This window comes from Larus michahellis, chromosome 2 (genome assembly GCF_964199755.1).
Source record: "Larus michahellis chromosome 2, bLarMic1.1, whole genome shotgun sequence".
Lineage (NCBI taxonomy): Eukaryota > Metazoa > Chordata > Aves > Charadriiformes > Laridae > Larus > Larus michahellis.
The window spans coordinates 155,326,661-155,348,562 of record NC_133897.1 but is presented as its reverse complement, the minus strand read 5'-3'; the positions used below and the strand labels follow the sequence as shown (position 1 = coordinate 155,348,562).

The window sequence follows — 21,902 nt, the reverse complement described above, 5'->3', positions numbered from 1 at the left end:
ATAGGAGGGCTGGGAGTATGGGGGCGGTAGGGGGTAGGACCCGTGAACTACGTACGGCTGTTGCTCACCATCGTAAAGGTCCTCGGGGTCATAGATTTGGTAGGAGTTATGTGGCAACTGCACTACGGGGATGTCTTGATCAGTTGGTTCACCGTATCCACCTTAACCCACCACCACCAAGAGCATTCATACGGTTAACACAGGAGAAGGGGAGCAGAAAATTAAAGCGCTCATTAGGAAATTGACATTTTATAGAGAGATATATTTATATATAATGTGTGTGAGTATATATATATATATAATCTTTAAATACACATCTTTTATTCACATAAAGGAACAGTGAAAACATTTAACAAAATTAATAAGCTGGAGCAATTGGAAACCCACCAACAGACAGCCAAGTTAGTTGGAAACCACCACCGGAATTTGTCAAATGTCCAGTTGCAATACTGCGCTTACACACTGCACAAGCCGCCTGCTTTCGCTTAATTCCAATTATGGCCTAGAATAGACGATTAACAGGCAAAAATGGGTCAGGCGATACTTTGGAGCAGCGCAAGGAAGCTAAGTGCATGTACAGCAGCGAGTGAGTTCGTTAGTGGTAGTCAATATTGTTGCTGGAAAGCACAGAGCAGTTCAGCATCCATCTCTGACCTTCAGCCAAAGGAGAACTGACCCAGGGGGAGCCTTTCACCTTCGGGATGGGTAGCCATTGTAAGGGATTGGGCCTTCCAACAGGAAACCAACAACGGGGAGGGGAAGTGAGGAGAAAGGGAGAGGAAGAGACGACAACAAAAACATTCAGGTAAGTAAAACGTACAAATCACGGGCAGATTAAACCGTAAACATCAAACAAATACGCCTTGTGCATAACATTTGTAGTAACTAGTGCTTTACTAATAAATTCCGATTTTAGGGCGGGCGACATAGTTTTTGGTAATTGTGTTAACTTCCTCCCGTGGCCTCTCCGTGCTGGAACGAGACGGGAAAGCAAGACACAGAGAAGGTGTAGAAAGACTCGTTTTCTCCAGGTTGCTTCACCGGTTAATGAGGGACACGTGCATCCCTGTGTCAGGTGACACTACCAGGGGTTTAGTAAGGGTCATGCTCTCATGCCACCCGGAGGCCCCCGGAAAAGGAAGTTGAGCAACACATTGGAAAAACTACAAATGTAAAAACTCCGCTGTCGCGGACGTTAGGAGGTGGGGATTGAACACAGAGACCGTTCAGCTGAGACGGAGCAGGATGGCACAACTACACAAACACGCACAGGACAAAAATCCACTACGCGGGATCCGTTCTACAGGCCGGGATCAGATGGTGGACTTCCTTTGGTCACTACGCTGGGGTCACCTTCTCTTCCTGCTGCAGGCCCACAAAACAGCAGTGCTGGACATGCTCGTTTTTAGGGAGCTACCACGTTTTAGCACAAGGTTCACCAGTAGCCTCCATCTTACTTTGGCTGTTAGAAAATGCCACCCCCTCCTCCGCAGATCCTGGCTACTCACCTCCCATGCCGTAGCCAGCGCAGGAGGACGGATCGCAGTACCCGGGCGGGCCAGAAGGACCCTGCGAGCCCGGGGGCCCCGTGTGACCGGCGGGACCTCGTGGGCCTGGAGAACCTGGTGGTCCCGGGCTGCCAGTTCGACTTTCTCCTGGAGGTCCTGCATCGAAGGGGGAGATGAAACATCAGAGCAGCGTCTTTCATACAGCAGTGAGTTGAGGCCACCTTGGCAGGCCTGGTGCTTGGAAACCACAGCACTGAGCGTGCTACAAACAACTTTCGGGAGACAGTCTGAGCAGAGGAGCTGGGTATCCTGGCTCCGAGGAAACCATGGCACTGAGCGTGCTACAAACACTTTTGGGAGACAGTTCGAGCAGAGGAGCTGGGCATCCTGGCTCCGACTCCCCCCGAGCAAGCTGAGGGAAAGGCTGCAGCCTTCCTCTGGCAAGGGAGATGAAGCAGCGGCCAGAGAGGAGGCTCGTTGGGAGCGGGTGCCCTTGCCAGAAACAGCCATTAGCCAGAAATTTACACTAGAGCAAATGTTTCACCAAGGCTGAGCCGTTCAGGAAGGCCGTTTCCTGGGGAGAGGACGGCCCTGGATGCCTGCGCAGCTCTTCATTCACCCACTGCCTTTCAATACACCCCCTGGGTGCCTGGGCACCCGTGCTCTCATGGCCACAATATCCTAACGAAGTCAACGCAATTTTATGCCTGTTTCAACAGGACCTGGATACCACCCTCTCTGCTTTTTTTTCAGGAGCTAAATATAAATCCCTGTGATTAATGTGCTCAATATACATTTCTCTGTCGAGTTACAGTTAGGTATGCCCTTGAGTCAATGGGAAAACAAACACGATTAATCCAGATTAATTTTTTCCCCTTTCAGACTGACTCCACCTCTGAAAAAAATCCTTAAAACATTAAAAAAAGGCGGCTGTGGAGAAGCAGTTTATCGCAGGGAAAAGGAAAATACTTGCGTGACTGCTGACACCCTCCCGTGGCAGATCACGATGTCATATTACATAGTAAGAAAATGATGAGTTGAGATGCCTGAACTACTGACTCTTGCGCTGCTTAAGCCTTAGAAGCGGAGGGCAGAGCCCTGCAGGTCTTTGCTGCTTCGCGCGTGGGTCAGAGGGGTCTCATCCGGGTGCCCTAAACGCAACAACGTTACCTGTGGATCCCGGTGGGCCTCGGGGTCCTTGTGTTCCAACTCCCGGATTGCCTTTTTCTCCTTTCTCACCTGGTAAACCTAAGGAAACGGCACTCATCAGAGTCACGTTTTGAACAAAACTGTGCGCGGTGTTTATTATTGAACCAGGGTTATAGTCCCATATGTTATTTTTTCATCTGAAAACAGATGGCAGAGGAGGAAGGAGGTAAAAATAAAGAATTATTTGGTTCTTTTTCCCTCCTTTCCCTGACGGCCTCCCAAGGGAAACATGGCATTCCTGGGGTCTTAAACATTCCTGCTGCCACGGTGGTTTCATCGAGGTGGTATGCGGAGGCATCGGCCAGTTTCCAGGCTGCGCTTCCTGCTGGAAAGGTGCCTCTGGACTACACCAAGGTACGACTATTGTAAGTCAGGAGAATCCTCCGAGCCTCACAAAGCTGTCTATAAATTACTGTGTGGCAGTAATTGGCTACAGCCCATTTCCCTGCAAACATTCACCCGCCAAACAGCGGCTCAGCGTAAGATGGTTCTACGCATAAATGGAGAGAGTTATCGTGAGTTATTGCAGAGTCCTGCTAAAACACAAGGCAGGATTTTCAACACAGGCAAAATCCGTCTCCCCAAACACAGCCCAGTGTAAGAGTCTCCCAGTCGTGAAACTCGGATGTTCCAACGCGCACAGCCATTGAGCTGGGTTCCTGCACTTGCTCATGGCCCTAAATTTCTGTCGTTGGGTCTGATCCGTGGAGATCACAGATCTAATAATCCACAGAAGGCATTGGCTTCTTCCAGCTTTCCATCTCCTTCTGCACTACCACTACGGCATCCTATAGAAACACTTTCTCTACACAATCACAGTGAGCCGCGTCAAACTCAAGTAGGTGTCAAAACTACAAATTCCAGACCCTGAGTTTCCACCAGCACCTTGGAAACTCTCGTAAAGTCTGTGTTTGATTTGGATGGTTCAAAGACACCAAATCCAGGCTGGTTTGTGGGACTTTTCCCCCCTTTTCCAGACCTCCCAGCACTGGTAATTGCTCTCGCTGCTTCACCGCTTCCACACGTTCAGAGTCAAAGCCAGCAGAGAGCACCTTCCGAAAAACAAAGCAGAAAGGAAACAGCCGCTGCCCTTGATGGGGCTGTATCTCCGATTTCTTCCTTCCCTTTCGCTCAGGTAACTCTTACCTCTTAGGGAAAAAACATCTGGAGGACACCTCATTTTTTGCAAGGAGCCACAGGAGAATTTTTTTTTTCTCCTTCCTAAGCTAATTTCTGATGGAAGCAAAGAAGTAAGAACGAATTCTTAACCATAAAAAAAAAAAAAAAAGTAATTAAAACGCATCCCGACAAAGAATGGCTCAGATCGAGTTTACAAAATAAGAGTCTACTGAATTACAGAGGATTTGGTATTTGCTGAGGAGTTCTAGGTCTTCTACAGAACAGGTGGCTTCCAGGGCAATATATCCTGTAGCCCAATCACCTGGAAAACACAGGCCACGCCACTGCAATCGGTAACTCCATACCGAGCACATCACTTTTAACCAAAGCACGATGAGCTCTTTGTCTTACCTCTACGAGGCTTTTTCACACTGTCCTGGCATAGTTTAAGTACTTCCTCTTTCCATTTTGCCTGTTCTATTTCGGTTTTGAGTTAAAAAAAAACCACATCTTTTGGTGACCAGCTATTTTATCACAGAGAAATTACACAACCATAGCCCACTTCTCACAGCATTTTCCATTCGGGGGTCTCCAAAGCTTTCCAAGTGTCTCTAGTAATGCTGTATTTTACAGGAAAGACTTGGCCACCAAGAGGAGAAATACCATGGCCCAACTAAACCAGCAGGAAGGGGCAAAAGAGAGCAGGTGTGACAGTCCGGGTGACGTTTACACCATTATTTTGCAAACAGCGGGTTTCTCCCTCTCGCTTCTAGAGGATATTGGGCAAGACAGAGCAAGGTCTTGTACACCTCATCCCTGAATTTATGGATAACAAAATATTTATAAAACTATTTCTAAAAGGGCAATCTTTGTGTTTGGTTGTCCTGACCGTTTAGTCATTGGATGACTGCAACGCTGCATCAGTTTATTCTGAGTCTAACATCACTCCCTATCTATGTCGGCACGTTAGAAGTGTTACCAACTCTTCCTTTGCCCAGGGCAGGAACACGAGTGCCTGCGTGTACCGCGGCCTGGAGGCTCTAACTCATCCCTCCAAAGTTATCAGCTGCTCCTAATGGCTTGTTCTCCAGACCCTTCATCAGCTCCATTGCCCTTCTCTGGACCCGCTCCAGCACCTCAATGTCTTTCTTGTAGTGAGGGGCCCAAAACTGAGCACGGTATTCGACTGACACGGTGCCGAGTATAGGGATGCATTAAGCCAAAAAGATACCGCCGCCCTCTCTTCTAGCAAGCCTCATTCACGTCTAATCTTCCTATTTTCTGTCTGCTTGTAAACCACGGCTTGATCTTACAACAAAATCCGTTCCTACCAGCCTTCTGCAGGCGGGTAACGAGCAGCCTCTGGCCAAACTACAGGATTACTAAAAGCGACGTGACCAGGTTGTTGAAGCTGTAGCCTTGAGCTAATACAACCTTGTTGCTGAGGAAGGGCTCAGCACCATTAATACAACCCCGCTGGTGACCTCGGAACAGCAGCAAACTTGTGTCGGACTGCTGGGTACTAACACACTGCGGTGCACCCACCTTACTCACCTCCTGGTTGTGCGAGGTACCTATTGGTCTGGTTCAGGCTGTTTTAGACTTTCAGATTATGAAGTGTCCAAATGGTAAGTTTCAGGAATTTTATGTCCATAGTCTTTGGTAGCCCTAGCTCCTAAATCTCACTGAAGGTCAATGGGTCTTAAGTGTTTAAATTACTCTGCCACCTTGAATCATAGAATTGTCTGGGTTGGAAGGGACCTTTCAGATCGAGTCCAAGCATCAACCTAACACTGACAAAACCACCACTAAACCATGTCCCTCAGCACCACGTCTACCCATCTTTTAAATACCTCCAGGGATGGCCATTCCACCACTTCCCTGGGCAGCCCGTTCCAATGTTTGATAACCCTTTCAGTGAAGAGATGTTTCCTAATATCCAATTTAAACCTCCCCTGGCGCAACTTGAGGCTGTTTCCTCGTGTCCTATCGCTTGTTACTTGTGAGAAGAGACCGACCCCCACCTGACTACACCCTCCTTTCAGGCAGTTGTAGAGAGTGCTAAGGTCTCCCCTCAGCCTCCTTTTCTCCAGACCAAACAAGCGCAGGTCCCTCAGCCACTCCTCATAAGACTTGTGCTCTAAACCTTCACCAATTTTGTTGCCCTACACGTTCCAGCACCTCAATGTCTTTCCTGTAGTGAGGGGCCCAAAACTGGACACAGTATTCAAGGTGGGGCCTCACCAGTTTTCTTCTGGGATTCTCAGCAATGGGATTCCTGCTCTCTGAGACTGTTTTCCATGATCCAGTATGAACCTCCTGTTTGCAATCCAGCATTTGGTTAGCAGAGATTGCAGTTCCAGTCAGAAGCGCTACCCAGAACCCTTGATGAAGTGTTTGCACCTGCATTGCACAGTGTATGCAGGAAGAAGTCCCGGGGGCAGATACATGCTCTAACCTACATTTATATTCCTGAGGGAACCTGACAAACAAAAGCGTGTCATCTGTGATCAATAACTGACTTCCATCCATTTTAAAGACAAGTTTCTCAGGCAAACCTCTTGTCCTGCATTCCAAATGCGGTTTCTGTATACCTAAAATTTGCTTAGCCCTGGCTCGCTTCCAACATATGGAGAGATTCCTCTGTTGCGATTCCCTACTTCTGCTGCAGGCCTTTTAACAAGGTGAACTCATCTAAATTGTCTTTTACCATACATGCCCTGGAAGGAAACGCTTGCCATTTGCAAAGGGCAAAGTCTGTATGTGTGGATTACTTTGATCATAAGACGACTGGCCCATGACAGACCATTGCGGATCCTACTGTACAGGAACATTACATGGGGTCTTCAAAGACAATTTTCAAATCACAGCCTCCCATGCACTCAATTATTATTCTTTACACACACCCGTACGTGATGTTCAGGGAATAAACTGCAGTAAGAAATGATAAATATGGAATGAATCTACGCAGGCTAAGAATAAAATGTTCATTCTGGAACAAGTTATGAAGCTCTTGCGCAGGACCAACCTTCTTTGAAATCACATGGATATCAAGTTCCTAAAGCAAACACAATGAATGCCAAGATACAAGTCTGCTTTAGGTTTCTTTTAGTTTAATTTCCAGCAAAGTTTACTCAAGCGAAAGAGAACATAGACACTGAAGCAAGAACACCCTGCTCCTAAGGCAAAACTCACTTGAGTTAAAATCAAGCACTTCATGGTCTTCCCTAATGGACTCTCCACCAAAGCTCTTTATGAGAGTAAGTTAACAGATTCACAGACCTCTCAGAGTTAATGGCTCCCTCCTATAAATGACGGTACATTCAAAATTCACCCATTTCGCTGTCTATCAAGCTCATCTTTGCATTTCATTAGAGCATAGCTTACAGAAAGTCAACTGGGCAAGACACCGCTCTCCATGTAAATTACTGAGATGGTTAATCACTTCAGGGATAAAAGTGTATATCGAAATTTGTCATTTGGGTTAGAATGGCTTCAAATTCTAGTAACTGTTTTCATATTTGTGCTCTGGACATAACTTCAGCAATACCATCAAACTGCCTCTTCCTCTTCACACTAACCACTGTTTTGTGTCTTGTCCCCATCCAAAATAAGCAATGGCCGGAGTTCAGCCCCCTGGAGATCACAAGCAACTGAACTCAATTATTTCCAACGCTCTGCTAAAGATACCTCTGATAGTATCAGTTATTAAAAACAAAACTTAAGATCATGAACACATTCTCTAGCAAAGAAAATCAGAGGTCCATGGTTTCTGCACAGAAGGAAATCTTAGGTATAGCTTCTCTATTTTTTTTCTTTAAGAGAATACCGTCCTCTGAGGAGAACTGCATATTGCAATTAAGAAAAATTAAACTGCTACCAAAAATGTCCCCTTTCAAAGATGTTCAGTTGTAACCATAATGTATAATACAGGGTTATTTTTGGTTTTATCCAGATGAAGTTAAATTGGAAATAAAAATATTTAATTGGCTCAACTGGCAAAAGTTCCATTTCATTTCATTGGAATTTTGACATCAGAGCTGTAAACACGTGGCTTTTGATGACACATCTTTAACTAACTCTCTCATAGGAAACCAGGAAGCAAATCTGGATGAAACTGTACTTGAGAATAGTGACTTTCCCAGTGACGGCTTAGGTATTTATTGTATTTTAATCAGTGGGATGGAGTGAGCAGACATAAGTTTTGTGCAGCACTTCAGGACACATCATAAGAGCAGGAGCCCACCCAGTAGCAGAGTAACAACTGCGCTGTCACAGCATCCGAAGGCTAGCAGTGCCTCAGCATAATTTTTACTACGGCTTTTACATTTTTCCTCAAAGTTGAGAAAACTACTCATGTATTATAAAAATAACTGAAAAAAAAAAAAGAAGAAAAAAACCATGCTTTTTTATTTTGCAGAAGTCCAGCTACTTCCTGAGCGCACTCAGAAGCCAGACGCTAGTTATTTAAGTCCCAGTTCATAAACATAAAATCAAAACAAAAGATGCTCGAACTAACTAAATAAAATTGGAAGACAGTGCTCTGAACTAGTTAAAATAAAAATAGAGATGGCTGCTGTGAATAATTAGTGTTTGGGTTTGTTTTTTTCCAAACTCCTATATTTATGTAGATACGTAAGAAAGCAAAATTCTAGTGATTTATCTGGGGTTATGTCCTATAGGGGACTGACAACACAACGTGGCCTCCATAATCTTTAAATCAACTGTCCAATTCAAATGGCCTGCTGTGGCACAAATAAAATGTTAGTATTGCTAACAAATATGGAGATTGTCAGAGATGTTTCTTTTCATATCATTAGAAAAATACAGTAGATAAGACCCCACAGTGTACAGCTAAAACAATAATCAACTCGGAAAACTAAATAACAAATGTCTTAGTGTGATCCTAATCCCTCCACTTACGTCTACACTGGGAAGAAGCAGATCTCAGCTGGCAACAGACACTGCGAACTGCATCTGTCAAGAGAATGACTTATCCCTTCTCACCGAGGTGGTCTTTCTTGGAAGGCCCAGCCCATGTGTTACTAGTGAGAGAATACATCCAGGAATGGGACACGCTGAACCTAGAAGTTCAAGTGGAGGTTTCCAGCAAAACTCCAGGACACTGTCTCGGTCCAAGCCTCCTTCCAAAACCCCTGATTAACGCTTGGCAGAGTGACAAGGTAAATAAGGGGGAAGAAGCCATTGGCCAGGCAAGTTCACTGATGTCAAGATCTCTCACTGCTGACATTAGCCAGCAAAGCTCTCTTTGGTAGATGATTTCTAACCAGTTCCACACGCTGCTTTCAGAAGTTCTCACAGGCTCTCTCCCCTGCTCAGAGGCTGGGACTGAACGGGTGGTGGGCAGGAGAGGTGCGCAGGAGGAAACATCTATAGCCTTCCCCCACCTCTTCCCTTCCCACTCTACCGGCACCTTGCCGCTCAGCTCGCAGCCAGTAACAGGTTTTTGCAGCAACCCCAATAGTTTGAACTGCGAAGCAAAAAAAGCAACACTCTGCTAAATTAAAAAATGGTCTTTTTTCCCTTCTAATGTCTAATACTTTTTAGTACGCTTTATGGACACTGTTGTCACTGTTGCAGTGTATTTTCTGTACTTAAAGGTGGAGGCTGACTTCTCAGAGTTGTTAATTTGGCACTGGTTTTGAACATTAAATTGACTTTATATACAACCAAAATGCTGATGACATCAGCGAAAAGAAACACATTGTTCATAAAGACTTCCAAGTGGCTGTCTGGAGATCTTCAGGACAGGACTATACACGGAGACTTGCTGAACAAATTAAATACAAACAATACTTCAGAGCACAGAATCACAGAATCTTCATGGTTGGAAAGGACCCTTAAGATCATTGAGTCCAACCAAACAACCTACAATCTCTGCCACTAGAGCATGCCCTGAAGTGCCACATCTAGACGTTTCTTAAATACCTCGAGGGATGGTGACTCAACCACCTCCCTGGGCAGGCTGTTCCAGTGCCTGACCACTCTTTCAGTAAAGTCATTCTTCCTAATATCTAACCTAAACCTCCCCTGCCGCAACTTCAGACCATTTCCTCTGGTCCTGTCATTATTCACCTGGGAGAAGAGGCCAACACCCACCTCTCCACAGCCTCCTTTCAGGTAGTTGTAGAGGGCAATGAGGTCTCCCCTCAGCCTCCTCTTCTCCAAGCTAAACATGCCCAGCTCCCTCAGCCTCTCCTCATATGACCTGGTCTCCAGACCCCTCACCAGCCTGGTGGCTCTCCTCTGGACCCGCTCCAGCACTTCCATGTCCCTCTTGTACAGAGGGGCCCAGAACTGAACACAGTACTCGAGGTGAGGCCTCACCAGTGCCGAGTACAGAGGCACGATCACCTCCCTGCTCCTGCTGGCCACGCTATTCCTGATACACGCCAGAATGCTGTTGGCCTTCTTGGCCACCTGGGCACACTGCTGGCTCATGTTAAGCTGGCCGTCCACCAGCACCCCCAGGTCCTTTTCTGCCGGGCAGCCTTCCAGCCACTCTTCCCCAAGCCTGTAGCGTTGCTTGGGGTTGTTGCGACCGAAATGCAGGACCCGGCACTTGGCCTTATTAAACCTCATACAGTTGGCCTTGGCCCATCGATCCAGCCTGTCCAGGTCCCTCTGTAGAGCCTTCCTGCCCTCAAGCAGATCAACACTCCCACCCAGTTTGCTGTCGTCTGCAAACTCACTGAGGGTGCACTCAATCCCCTCATCCAGATCATCGATAAAGATATTAAACAAAACCGGCCCCAAAACTGAGCCCTGAGGGACACCACTGGTGACCGGCCGCCAAGAGGATTTCACCCCATTAATCACAACTCTCTGGGCACGGCCATCCAGCCAGTTTTTAACCCAGCAGAGAGTACACTTGTCTATGCCATGATTCGCCAGCTTCTCCAGGAGAATGCTGTGGGAGACGGTGTCAAAGGCCTTACCAAAGTCCAGACAGACAACGTCCACAGCCTTCCCTGCATCCAGAAGGCGGGTCACATGGTCATAGAAGGAGATCAGGTTGGTTAAGCAGGACCTCCCTTGCCTAAACCCATGCTGGCTGGCCCTGATCCCTTGGCTGCCCTGCACTTGCCGTGAGAGCTCACTCAAGATGATCCTCTCCATGATCTTTCCTGGCACCGAGGTCAGGCTGACAGGCCTGTAGTTCCCCGGATCCTCCTTCTGACCCTTCTTGTAGATGGGCGTCACATTAGCCACCCTCCAGTCATCTGGTACCTGCCCTGTTGACCAGGATTGTTGATAAATGATGGAGAGAGGTTTGGTGAGCTCTCCCGCCAGCTCCCTGAGTACTCTTGGGTGAATCCCATCCGGCCCCATAGACTTATGTGCATCTAGGTGCAGAAGCAGATCACTGACTACTTCCTCCTGGATTATGGGTGAGTTGTTCTGCTCTCCATCCTTATCTTCCAGCTCAGGAGGCTGAGCACCCTGGGGATAGCAGGTCTGACTACTGAAGACAGAGGCAAAGAAGGCATTAGGTATCTCAGCCTTCTCCTCGTCCTTGATTACAACTTTCCCCCCAGCATCCAGTAAGGGATGGAGATTCTCCCTGGCTTTCTTTTTGTTGATGTATTTATAAAAGCTTTTTTTGTTGTCTTTAGTGTTAGTGGCCAAGTTGAGCTCCAGCTGGGCTTTTGCCTTCTTAATTTTCTCTCTGTATAACCTAACGAGATCTCTGTGCTCCTCCTGAGTTGCCTGTCCCTTCTCCCAAAGGTGATAAACCCTCCTTTTATTCCTACGTCCCATCAGTAGTTCCTTGTTCACCCAGACTGGCCATTTTCCCCGCCCTTTAGACTTGTGACACTTGGGGACAGCCTGCTCTTGGGCCTTTAAGATTTCCTTCTTGAAGAGCGTCCAGCCTTCCTGGACCCCTTTGCCCTTCAGGACTGTCTCCCAAGGGACTCTCTCAACCAGTGTCCTGAAAAAGCCAAAGTCCGCCCTCCAGAAGTCCAAGGTGGAGGTTTTGCTAACCCCCCTCCTTACATCACTACGAATTGAAAACTTGACCATTTCATGATCACTAAACCCAAGATGACCTCCGATCACCACATCTCCCACTAGTCCTTCTCTGTTTGTGAGCAGTAGGTCTAGCGAGGCACCTCCCCTGGTAGGCTCACCTACCAGTTGTGTCAGGAAGTTATCTTCCATGCACTCGAGGAACCTCCTACCCTGCCTGCTCTCTGCTGTGTTATATTTCCAGCAGATACCCGGCAGGTTGAAGTCCCCAACCAGAACAAGGGCTGGCGATTGCGAGACATCAGCCAGCCACTTATAGAATACCTCATCCGTCTCCTCATCCTGGCCCGGTGGTCTGTAGCATACTCCCAGCACAACATCTCCCTTATTTCCCTTCCCCTTCATCCTTACCCATAAACACTCGACTTTATCATCACTGGAATCTAGCTCTATACAATCCAAACACTCCCTAATGTACAGAGCCACACCCCCACCTCTCCTCCCTTGCCTATCCCTTCTGAAGAGCTCATAGCCATTCATCGCAGCATTCCAGTCGTGACAGTCATCCCACCACGTTTCCATGATGGCGACTACATCATAGCTGTCCTGCTGCACAATGGCTTCCAGCTCAGCAAGGGATGGGGTGAATCCATTTACCTTCCGCTCTGTATTCACTGGAAACTAAAAACCCTTCCATCCAGAAGCAGAGGAATTTTAGTTTGCCACTTCACTATATGACATGTGGTTAAGAAATAAGTGAGAACTGGGAACACACAAGAAACTTCTAATCAATCTCCACAAGCATGATGCTGGTAAAAATACGGTTTTTTTACTTTTCGCTGCTGCATTTTGGGTTTAGCTTAGAGCAGTTCCTTACAAATGGGTTCTGAAATGTCCCAAGGGTCTGTACAACTCAAGAGGTATCTTTCTGTTAAATAGACTGCTACTACATTAGGCAGACCATCAATCTAAAATTTCAGTTGCTTCTGAAGAAATTAAATGCTCAAGGAGTGATAAATTATTCTATATTTTTCCTAGGTTCTCAATGTGCTTCTTCCTTTCCCTTCCAGGTTCTGTGCAAGGCTCTAGTTAACATGAATGTCCTAAAAACCATTTTCACTCAAATAAAGACAATTATTTTGTCTTTAAGTTTACACATAAGATTCTTTTTTCTTTAAAAACAATCTCATTTTAAGCTATAAATACCGGAAAACACTCCCAACATCTGGCATCACATTTTATGAAAATCTGCAGAAAGCCCTGGCTGACTGATGACAGTTCTTGAAGTGTGCTTGATAAGTGCTTGCTCTCAACCAAGTATGAAACTCCCCACAAGCACCACCTGCCAAAATCAGTCCCTCCTAACATCAGTTATCTGGAGAGACAGGAAAAGAATAATATTCTTTTTTAATGTGCTTTTACCCTTTCTGTACTCACTCTATCGCCAATGCTGTTTCCCTGATATTAACATTATCAGCAGTGGGTTAACCCACATCATGTTTCATTTCAATGACTATATCTAATCGCTCTGCGATTTCATAGTAGTACAACATGTGGGTCTGGGCCTCAGCACAACAAACACAATGGAAAATACATGCTAAATGCCGGACACGTTTCCCTTTTTGTAGCCTGGCATTTTGGTTCCTCTCTTCCTGAAGCCCCTGCAAAATATGCTGTGTATTTAAACTGTTCCTGCCTGAGATTGAAACACACCAATATTTTAAGCAACTACCCTGAAATCTGCCTTCAGTCTCTCCAGGTCATCACTTTTAAAGTCAGTTTCTCGCTGTCTCTTCCAATATTTTTTCCCTACTTGCCTCCCACCCCCTCACTCCTCCTTGTTTCTGGACAGTGTCTGGTCTTTGCTCAGCTGGAGCAGGCAGCAGCACGACTGAGAGGCCACTGCCCTAATCCTCGCCTCTTTTTTCAATAAGGTAATTTGTAATTACAGTCTTGAGGGGAAAAAAAAGGACCCACAGACTCACAGGTTCACTCAAAGAGTTTCTTTTCAAAACAATGCTTTAACTCTGGTCATCAGGGCTACTGTGAACTGGAACTATTAAGCTCCTCAAACTGAACTTAGCAATTAATTTTTTAAATCCCGTTTTAGATTTTGTAACAGCAACACCAATTCATTGCTCTTGAATATCACATTTGTCTCTTGGGTTTTTGGTCACTTCCTCATGTGATGGCCTTCAAAACACTTTCACAATCATAGATTCACTTGGTACCACCTCTGTTAGTGCTAGTCTGCTACACCAAAGATTGCCAGGTTGCACAGAGGGAGAGTAAGTCAAAACATGGAGCTTGTTCTTTATTAGACAATGCTGGAGGAGGAAAGGAGAAGGGGGTGTAGCATACACGTAAGAATACAGAGAATTACTCTAAATGAACAATTAATTGCATACTTCTCTCTGACCTCACCATTTTCCCTCCACCCCTCAAACTAGGATTTTTCCCCTTTTCTTATCAACTTTGCTCCTTTCAGACTATCACAATTTAGAAATCTTGACACTGACATATTTCAAGTTTAGCAGAAAAGCTCAATCTTTTCCCAGCACGAATCTATCAGTTTTGCAGCTGCCTTTTCCAAAAGCTCCTTTGCATTTACAGCTCCAGGTTACTTCAGAGTCCTACTAAGATGAAAGCATGATGTGATGTGATGTGCCCAATTAGATGCCACTGATCTTCATCAGTTTAGGCATTTAACCTCTGTCTGATCCTGCCAAATCCCACCTGGCAAAGCCTGCATTACCTTCTTGACTGAGAGTCTCACAGTTTTCATTACGGCTTGTGTAGAGGTCACCAATCGACTAGTGAGAAAAGCGTTGTTCTCACATTTAGATAGGAGACAAAAGCCATCAGAACGTATCAGGAAAGGGAGGTATATTTTTTTTGTATGCGAAGTACAAAGCCTACCTCTTTCTCCTGGTCTTCCTGGTTGCCCAGGACTTCCTGGAAACCCTTGCATGCCTGGTGATCCTTGTTCTCCCTGTGGCCCCGGAGCCCCTGGCCGACCTGGCTCACCAGGAGGTCCTGCAATGGTTCGTGTTGAGACAGACTGGCTTGGAATCTGGTTCAGAATTGAGTTATATCTTGCCATATGACCTGTCAGGAAAAAATGTCCTCATTTGCAAGTTGCAGTGGAGAATCTGGTTCAGCTAAGTTTGAACAGAGCACTGGCAGGTCCTCAGGGCTGTGGTCTGTAGTGCTTTGATAATATGAAGTTGTGCGCTTGGTGGTGGAGTGACAGTGGTTTAGGGAGTACACAGAAAAGGGGAAGAACTATTGTGTAGAATTTTATTTCCATGCTTTGGTTTTTTGTTTTTGTATTCTATGTCCATAAAAATTTAAAATTGTTCCAGCAGAAGCCGCTGTATACTATAACAGATTGGAGACAATTCAGCCCTTTTTTTAGGTGCCCGATGCTAATCAGCTCTAATTGGACACAAATCCATTTGAACATACATCTAGTCAGAATATAAATCCTGACTGTCTAGCCTAAAAGAAACATATCCCCTTGGATGCTCTGAAAAGCATCATTTTGTAAGTAATTGTGGCAGGAAAAGATCCATTCTAGAGATGGAAGCATATGAATTATCCCTTACCCTGGATGAGCTGTTCACACACTTGCCGAGCAACAGCACGCACCATTGCTTGGGACTGGAGATCACCCTGGATAACAACAGCAGCAGTGTCATAAACCAGATTTTTGCATCATCATTAAATGAAAGACATTTATTATCCCTGAGAGATTATATCTTCACAGATGAGAAAAAGAGCCAAAAAAGTTCTGGGATTTCCCTGGTTCCCATTAACGTTTTTAGCCAGGAAACAGAGGTTGAAGTTAACCCAACCCTAGTTAGAGATCTGGGGACAAGCTTAATGCCACACACTTCTCATCTTCAAAACATTACTGTAGCTGTATATAAGACAATGTCTGGAAAAGAAGGAAAGTTTGTCTGATTGCACAGAGAAAACTATTGTGCCTGTAAACACAAAGAAACATAAATTGTTGGAGAAGGCCAGATGGGGAAAAAATGGTGGCTAACGTGAACATAGACTTACCCGCTCACCCCTTTCACCCTTAGCTCCAGGAGGACCCTATGAAAAGATTCAATAGAAAATTAATTCCCATTTTGTTCTTGCTCAAAATTTTTAACACCCAAACGTTGTCTCCCTTGCAGCATCACAGTAAAAGGAGAAAAACCAAACAAGGAACATGGTTTCAGGAGGCCACATGACAGTAACAAATATACATTTCCCATTTCAGTGCTCAACAAAATGTTCACCTTTGGCAATTACACAGTGACAATGACTTTCTCAGGGGTTTGTCACATACTGAATTCTCTTGTTTAACATTTCAGCAAGGGCAGGCCACCAGATGATGCATTTCACATGGCTGAAATGGGTCTAATCATCACTGAGTATAAGGACGAGAAGGCTGATGGGAGACAAAATATCGGTCTGAAATTTGTAGCATTTGTCGCACCAAGACTCTGCATCTACTATGACCAGAGTCCGCAATGGGATTAAACTGCACAGAAAATTAAGTGTGACTTAAAGATAACGTAATGCTGTAATGAAAGTAAGGATCATTATGGATTGGAGCAAGCTGTCTAGGGCAGTTACAACTTCACCAATGAGGTGGGCTAGACATCTCCTGAGAACTCCCAAAGCAAGGACAGATCTGCATGAAGAGGTAACCAGCTGACTGATGCATGGCTAAAGCACAGCTTATTCTATCCTGGGAAAGAAGAAACTCCCACAAAGACTGCAAGATTACTTCTAGGCCTCTTTTCTAGTACTCCACCTTTTGGGAAAGACAGTTATTGAACTCAATATATGTTTACCCACCTAGCCGGTTTTTCAGAACTACTAGAGTCTAAACATTCACCGCAGAGGTCTTACCTGACTCACAGGAATATCTACGCTCTAGGAAATCTAGTTCAATACCTGGAACACGCATTTGGACAGGAACTGAATACTCATCAATCTATACATTGATAGTAATAAGTTCCATAGCTCATCAAATCTCCTTAGTAGATGGCATGATTACACTTACAAACTATGCAGAACTGGGCATTAGGTTACTATCTTTCCTTATACATTAGCAGTCATTTCATTTCCATTTAACCAAAGAAAAATGCCTGCATTGGACTAAGTCTCCAAAGCAAACTGGATTTTGAAAAAAAATTTTCAATTCTACAAACCGAGTCAGAAGTACACACTATCACATTCTGATGCCTTTAAACATTAAATAGAACATTCACTGGAAAAAAAATGAGGAGGCTTTATAATTAACCAAGAGCTTAAATGTTAAAATCTGAATACACAATAGTATCTGAACTGTTACAGAAAAAAAGAGGCCCACTGTAAATCTTCTGTTTTACGTAATTTACACACTCATTTTGTAGTTGTATTCCTTTCTTCTACTTAAACTGTTTGGTTTTTTTTTTAATAATAAAGAAAATAATATCTGAAAGACAAACTTAGTATTAGAGGTCCTAATACTTATTTTTGGTACAGAGAGTGTAATTTTCCACTCTATGAAACCATGGTCAAATTTATAATAACATTCTAGAAAAAGCCTTGATCATTAGTCAGTTGCCCTGATGTAAAGCCAGAGTAACTATGAAAGTCAGTTTTGTATTCATGCAGTATTTTCACAGTTTGAAAATCAGAACAATATTTTGGAAATATTCAGGTTAATAAATGGCATACTTTAATTTCCTGAGAGCTGCTTGAAGTGCAAAAGAAAAAGAGGAGAAAGTAATTACACCCAGACTACAAATTCACATACTGTTATGTTTTTAACTTCTGTGTTTAAATCTTGTGTTTTGACTCTCTAATCCCTGTATTCCAAACATTGTACATAAGATCAACAAATAAATTTAATTATGAAGAATGAACAAAGAAAGACCAATACGATGTTTTGCTGAGCCACTAACTGCAAGCAGATCATACGCGATAAATATTGAGGAGTTCTGTAAAACTGTGAAGCCAGGTACAGAAACCAATTAATCCACCACAGCAAGTATCGCAATATTAATTAATTTTACTCACAGGAGCTCCAACATCACCTTGTGGCCCCTGGCTTCCAGTAACCCCAGGAACACCTGGAGCACCAGGTATGCCCTACACGGGAAAAGAGAAAGAAAATACTTAGTGGTGATGACAATCAACATCCATGAATCCTGATGGGAGAAATTACGGTGTGACGGAGCGGAAGTTCACAAAGCAGACAGTGCAGAGTCAAAGACTGAAGATGCTGGGAGAGAGGACTAAGAAGTACATGTTGCAGGAAAAAGTGCACCGAAAGCACAGATCTTAGAAAAGCACTTGAGAAAAATGGACTTGTGTTGCTTGCTTTCTGAAACAGGCACGGATTGCTGAACCACAAGACTAGATCTTGTGATGTTACTACTGTGTTCAGAGGGGATGACTCAGAACATTCTTTGTTAAAAGAGCGGGAGAATTGCTTGGAGAATACTCAATACCACCAGCAGTTTCACCTAACGTCTTAAATCTATCAAGAAGACGTTAACTTTGCCTAGCTGCCCTAGCTGAGAAGGATAAGACTGATTCTGGAGGCAACATATGTCTTGCTTTGAAGGCTGAATGTGGCCTCTGCTCTCTTCCTCTATGAGAGCACTTGGATACTCGCACTCACCCCCAGCCCCAAGACCAAGCAACACTTGGCAGTTCACTTCAACTAACAATCCTAATTGGAATTCCTTACAAAAAGAAAGTCTTGTTTCAAACGTTAAGAGCACTAATTCCCTTGATATGGTGCATTTACTTGAGTAAGAACAAGCTATCGATCTAGTGACGGAACAACTGTTTCCCCTTCCCACGGGAGACATTTTTTTCTTGAGCTAAGTAAGAGTGGAAAGAGACGACACTGGACAAGCAACTCTCTGCCAACCCCATGCATCATGAGAACTTTACCTTCCAAGCAGAATCCTTGGCCTTGGTCTGTCCGCTGAAGCCTAGATAAGAGAGTGACCTACAATCCCCCCAAAATCCTGCTGACTTTTATGGTAACAAATTCCATGGGCAATACTCACCATTGGGCCAGGAGGTCCTTGTGGGCCTGTGGGTCCATCTTTGCCAGGAAGGCCCTATAAAAGAGAAATAAATGCAATTTTATCAGCTCTTTATATGTACTTCATGAATCTGTTCCATTTCATCTAGAAGACTTTTTTTTTTTCTTTTTCTTAAAGTAATAACCGGTGGTAGTGGTTTCTTAGAAGAAAATTCCCTTATTTGCCCTGGGGAGGGTTTATTTCTGAAAAGGAGCTATAGCATCGCCAATATTTTTAAAAAAATAAATATCCAACTAGTCTCACAATACTTTTGCAGTAAGAAGCAGCAACGCAAAACTCTTTCTACTGGCAATTTTCACCTCTGAGTGAGTTTCACTTATGCTGCTGTAGTAAGGTAAAGGAGGGCGTTTGCTGTCAGCCTTCTCTGCCACAAGATGGGTCACCCTTCTACATCTGCTCTCGCTGGTTGCAACCATTCACAGTCCCACTGATTAAGTGCTGAAGGATGGCAACAGCGAGTCCATCTCTCTGCCCAGCAATACGGTACATATGTACTAGCTATCACCGAGGTCCTGATTCAGGAAGCAGCAGGAATGCTCATGTGGTTTACATTACGAACGTGCTTCAGAGCTTCCAGAAATGGGAGCCAAAAACTAAAGACAACTTGGAAACTGGAAAGCAAGCAAATCATAAAAAAAAAAAGACTGACCAGATGTAGAAGAAAATACACTATTAATAAAGTATTCTTGCAGATTAACCAATATGCACATTTTGTAACCACATGCTATAAAGCACAGGTTTCTGAACAGCCTGGTGATAAGACAATTCTTGAATTACTACAGCCTAAAAAGGAGAAATATGATCTTATCTGTGGGTCGAGACCAGAATATGGAGGTGAGAGTAGAAGGAAAGAGAGGGTTTGAAAGTGTTTATGACACACACAGTAAAGAACATTCTAGGTCTCAGTATCTCACAGAGCTTCAGAAAAAAATACACATCTTTTTCATTTTGCACTTTTTTTCTGAAACTTTATTTACGACACAGTAATGAATACAGCATGAACTACTACTTTTACAGTTTACATAATTTGGAAAATATGATTCAAACCTGATATCACATGGCATTAAAAAACCGGTTGGGGAATATTATCTGCCAGGTACCTGGAAAGGGTTTTTCATAATTCCACCAGAAGGGTGTTTCGATGATAAAATAAATCAACTCATACTATATTATCTGTGCATCCTTAGTCTTGATAAGGAAATACTTTCCTATTTCACAGTTGGTTCCTGAAGCTCCAAGGACCAAAGCAGCTCCCCCATCGCAGTAAGAACTAAAGCAAACGTAACAGCTCAGTGGTATTGAAAGAAAGATACCAGCAGTGTCTCCATCACAGTAGCTTTAAGACGTATACAAAGAAAAGATTGCAAGCCTAGCTCAATTAAATACATTTGCAAAGGAATGTGTGTTCAGTCTTCGAAACTGGTGTTTCTCGAGGAAACAGAGAATAGTATAAGGAACTTTGAAATGCATTAAAAATTATAAAATAGGGTCTCTGATATTCTCTGGAAGAAGCATTTAGTTCTGAACAATTGAAAAAGCCAATGACAGCTATTCATAATTTTATAATAACACGGAAGTCCCTAAAAGATAATGCAAAATAGATTTGTTTTTGAAAACCTTCAGGAAGATGATATCCTTGTCCCTAAATTGGAGAGACATGAATTTGATGGATGGACCACTCGGTGGATATAGCGGAAGGACTCTATCAGGGAGTGGATCGACAGGATGAGGGGTAACAGCTTTAAACTGAAAGAGGGGAGATTTAGATTAGATATTAGGAAGAAATTCTTTACTCTGAGGGTGGTGAGACACAGGTTGCCCAGAGAAGTTGTGGATGCCCCATCCCTGGAAGTGTTCAAGGCCAGGCTGGATGGGGCTTTGAGCAGCCTGGTCTAGTGGGAAGTGTCCCTGCCCATGGCAGGGGGTTGGAACCAGATGATCTTGAAGGTCCCTCCCAACCCAAACCGTTCTATGATTCTCATATGTTCTATAATGTTCTTCATATATATGTTCTATATATGTTCTTCTGCATCAATATATTTTGAAATTTGAGCATAACTTCAAAGATTTAATTTAAAATGGGAATTGTATTCTGTATGTTTGAGGAGCAGCAAATTAGCTAAAACATCTTCCTTTCCATAAAAGATAAAGAAAAAACCCATCTACATCAGGCTGAATAGGATTCTACAATGATTCTATTTACAAGTATGTTTCACTTTTTAAAGCAAAGATTTAAAACCTGCATTTATTTTTGATCAGTCCTAAAGCAGGACGAAAACTGGCTGGACCCTCTTAAGGGCTTAATTTAACTAGGAAGAGGCAAATGTAGAGCTTCCACAGACTTCTAGGATCTAGTGTGGATTCTAAAGAAAATTAATGCTGTATGTCCCTCCCTTCTCCCAATCCCAGTCAAAGAGTAGAACTAACAGTATGATCAGAATTATATTTTCTTTGAATATATTTCACAATTTCTTTCTTCTGTGAGGATTCTTACCCTTGGCTGCTCAAGAATCATCCCCTGTCTGTTCTCCAAGGATTCATTTCTCTTGGCACTGTGTCTGTATCGCTTGGACACAAAACATCGCGTCCTACTGTATTTGTTAGATGTGAAAATTGCTATTTAGAAATGAAGTCAAAGAGAGGCTCGATTGAAGAAGGAGTATGGCAACACCTATTCCCTCGCACAGGTAAACGATCGAAGATATTTGTTTGTGCTGCCAACAGAGTTTGACTATGATGTTACTCAGACCATCCAATGGCCAGAACGGATCTGATACTCATTCTGAACTTAGGAGTAGTGAGCAGAGGAGATTAGAAGGTACCAGGAAATTGGCAGGAAGACTGGGAATGTTTTTCTTCTGGCACTTTCTCCCATTATTTTTGGTCTGCGTAATGTAGAAGAAAATAGAGCACTGTGAGAATTCACAGAATTGTATTCTGAGCACTGAAGCCTTAAAGACGTTAT

The 21,902-nt window shown here is 43.9% G+C and overlaps 1 protein-coding gene across 4 annotated transcripts in view; it reads right to left on the bottom strand.

Annotated features, from left to right (window-relative positions):
* The window catches only part of COL14A1 (collagen type XIV alpha 1 chain), a 129,944-nt gene that overhangs the window by 771 nt on the left and 107,271 nt on the right, over window positions 1-21,902 (bottom strand). The window contains exons 41-49 of one of the 4 annotated variants that reach the window (XM_074577745.1): window positions 18,899-18,952; window positions 17,895-17,966; window positions 15,897-15,932; window positions 15,437-15,503; window positions 14,748-14,936; window positions 2,679-2,756; window positions 1,509-1,664; window positions 655-728; window positions 83-161 (exon numbers count right to left, since the gene is read on the bottom strand). In XM_074577745.1, coding sequence (XP_074433846.1) covers window positions 691-728; window positions 1,509-1,664; window positions 2,679-2,756; window positions 14,748-14,936; window positions 15,437-15,503; window positions 15,897-15,932; window positions 17,895-17,966; window positions 18,899-18,952 — 690 coding nt within the window. In that variant the 3' untranslated portion in view covers window positions 83-161; window positions 655-690. Of the gene's footprint in view, window positions 1-17; window positions 729-1,508; window positions 1,665-2,678; window positions 2,757-14,747; window positions 14,937-15,436; window positions 15,504-15,896; window positions 15,933-17,894; window positions 17,967-18,898; window positions 18,953-21,902 lie in introns of those variants that run through there. The other 3 variants (XR_012585791.1, XM_074577743.1, XM_074577744.1) reach the window with 3 other exon arrangements.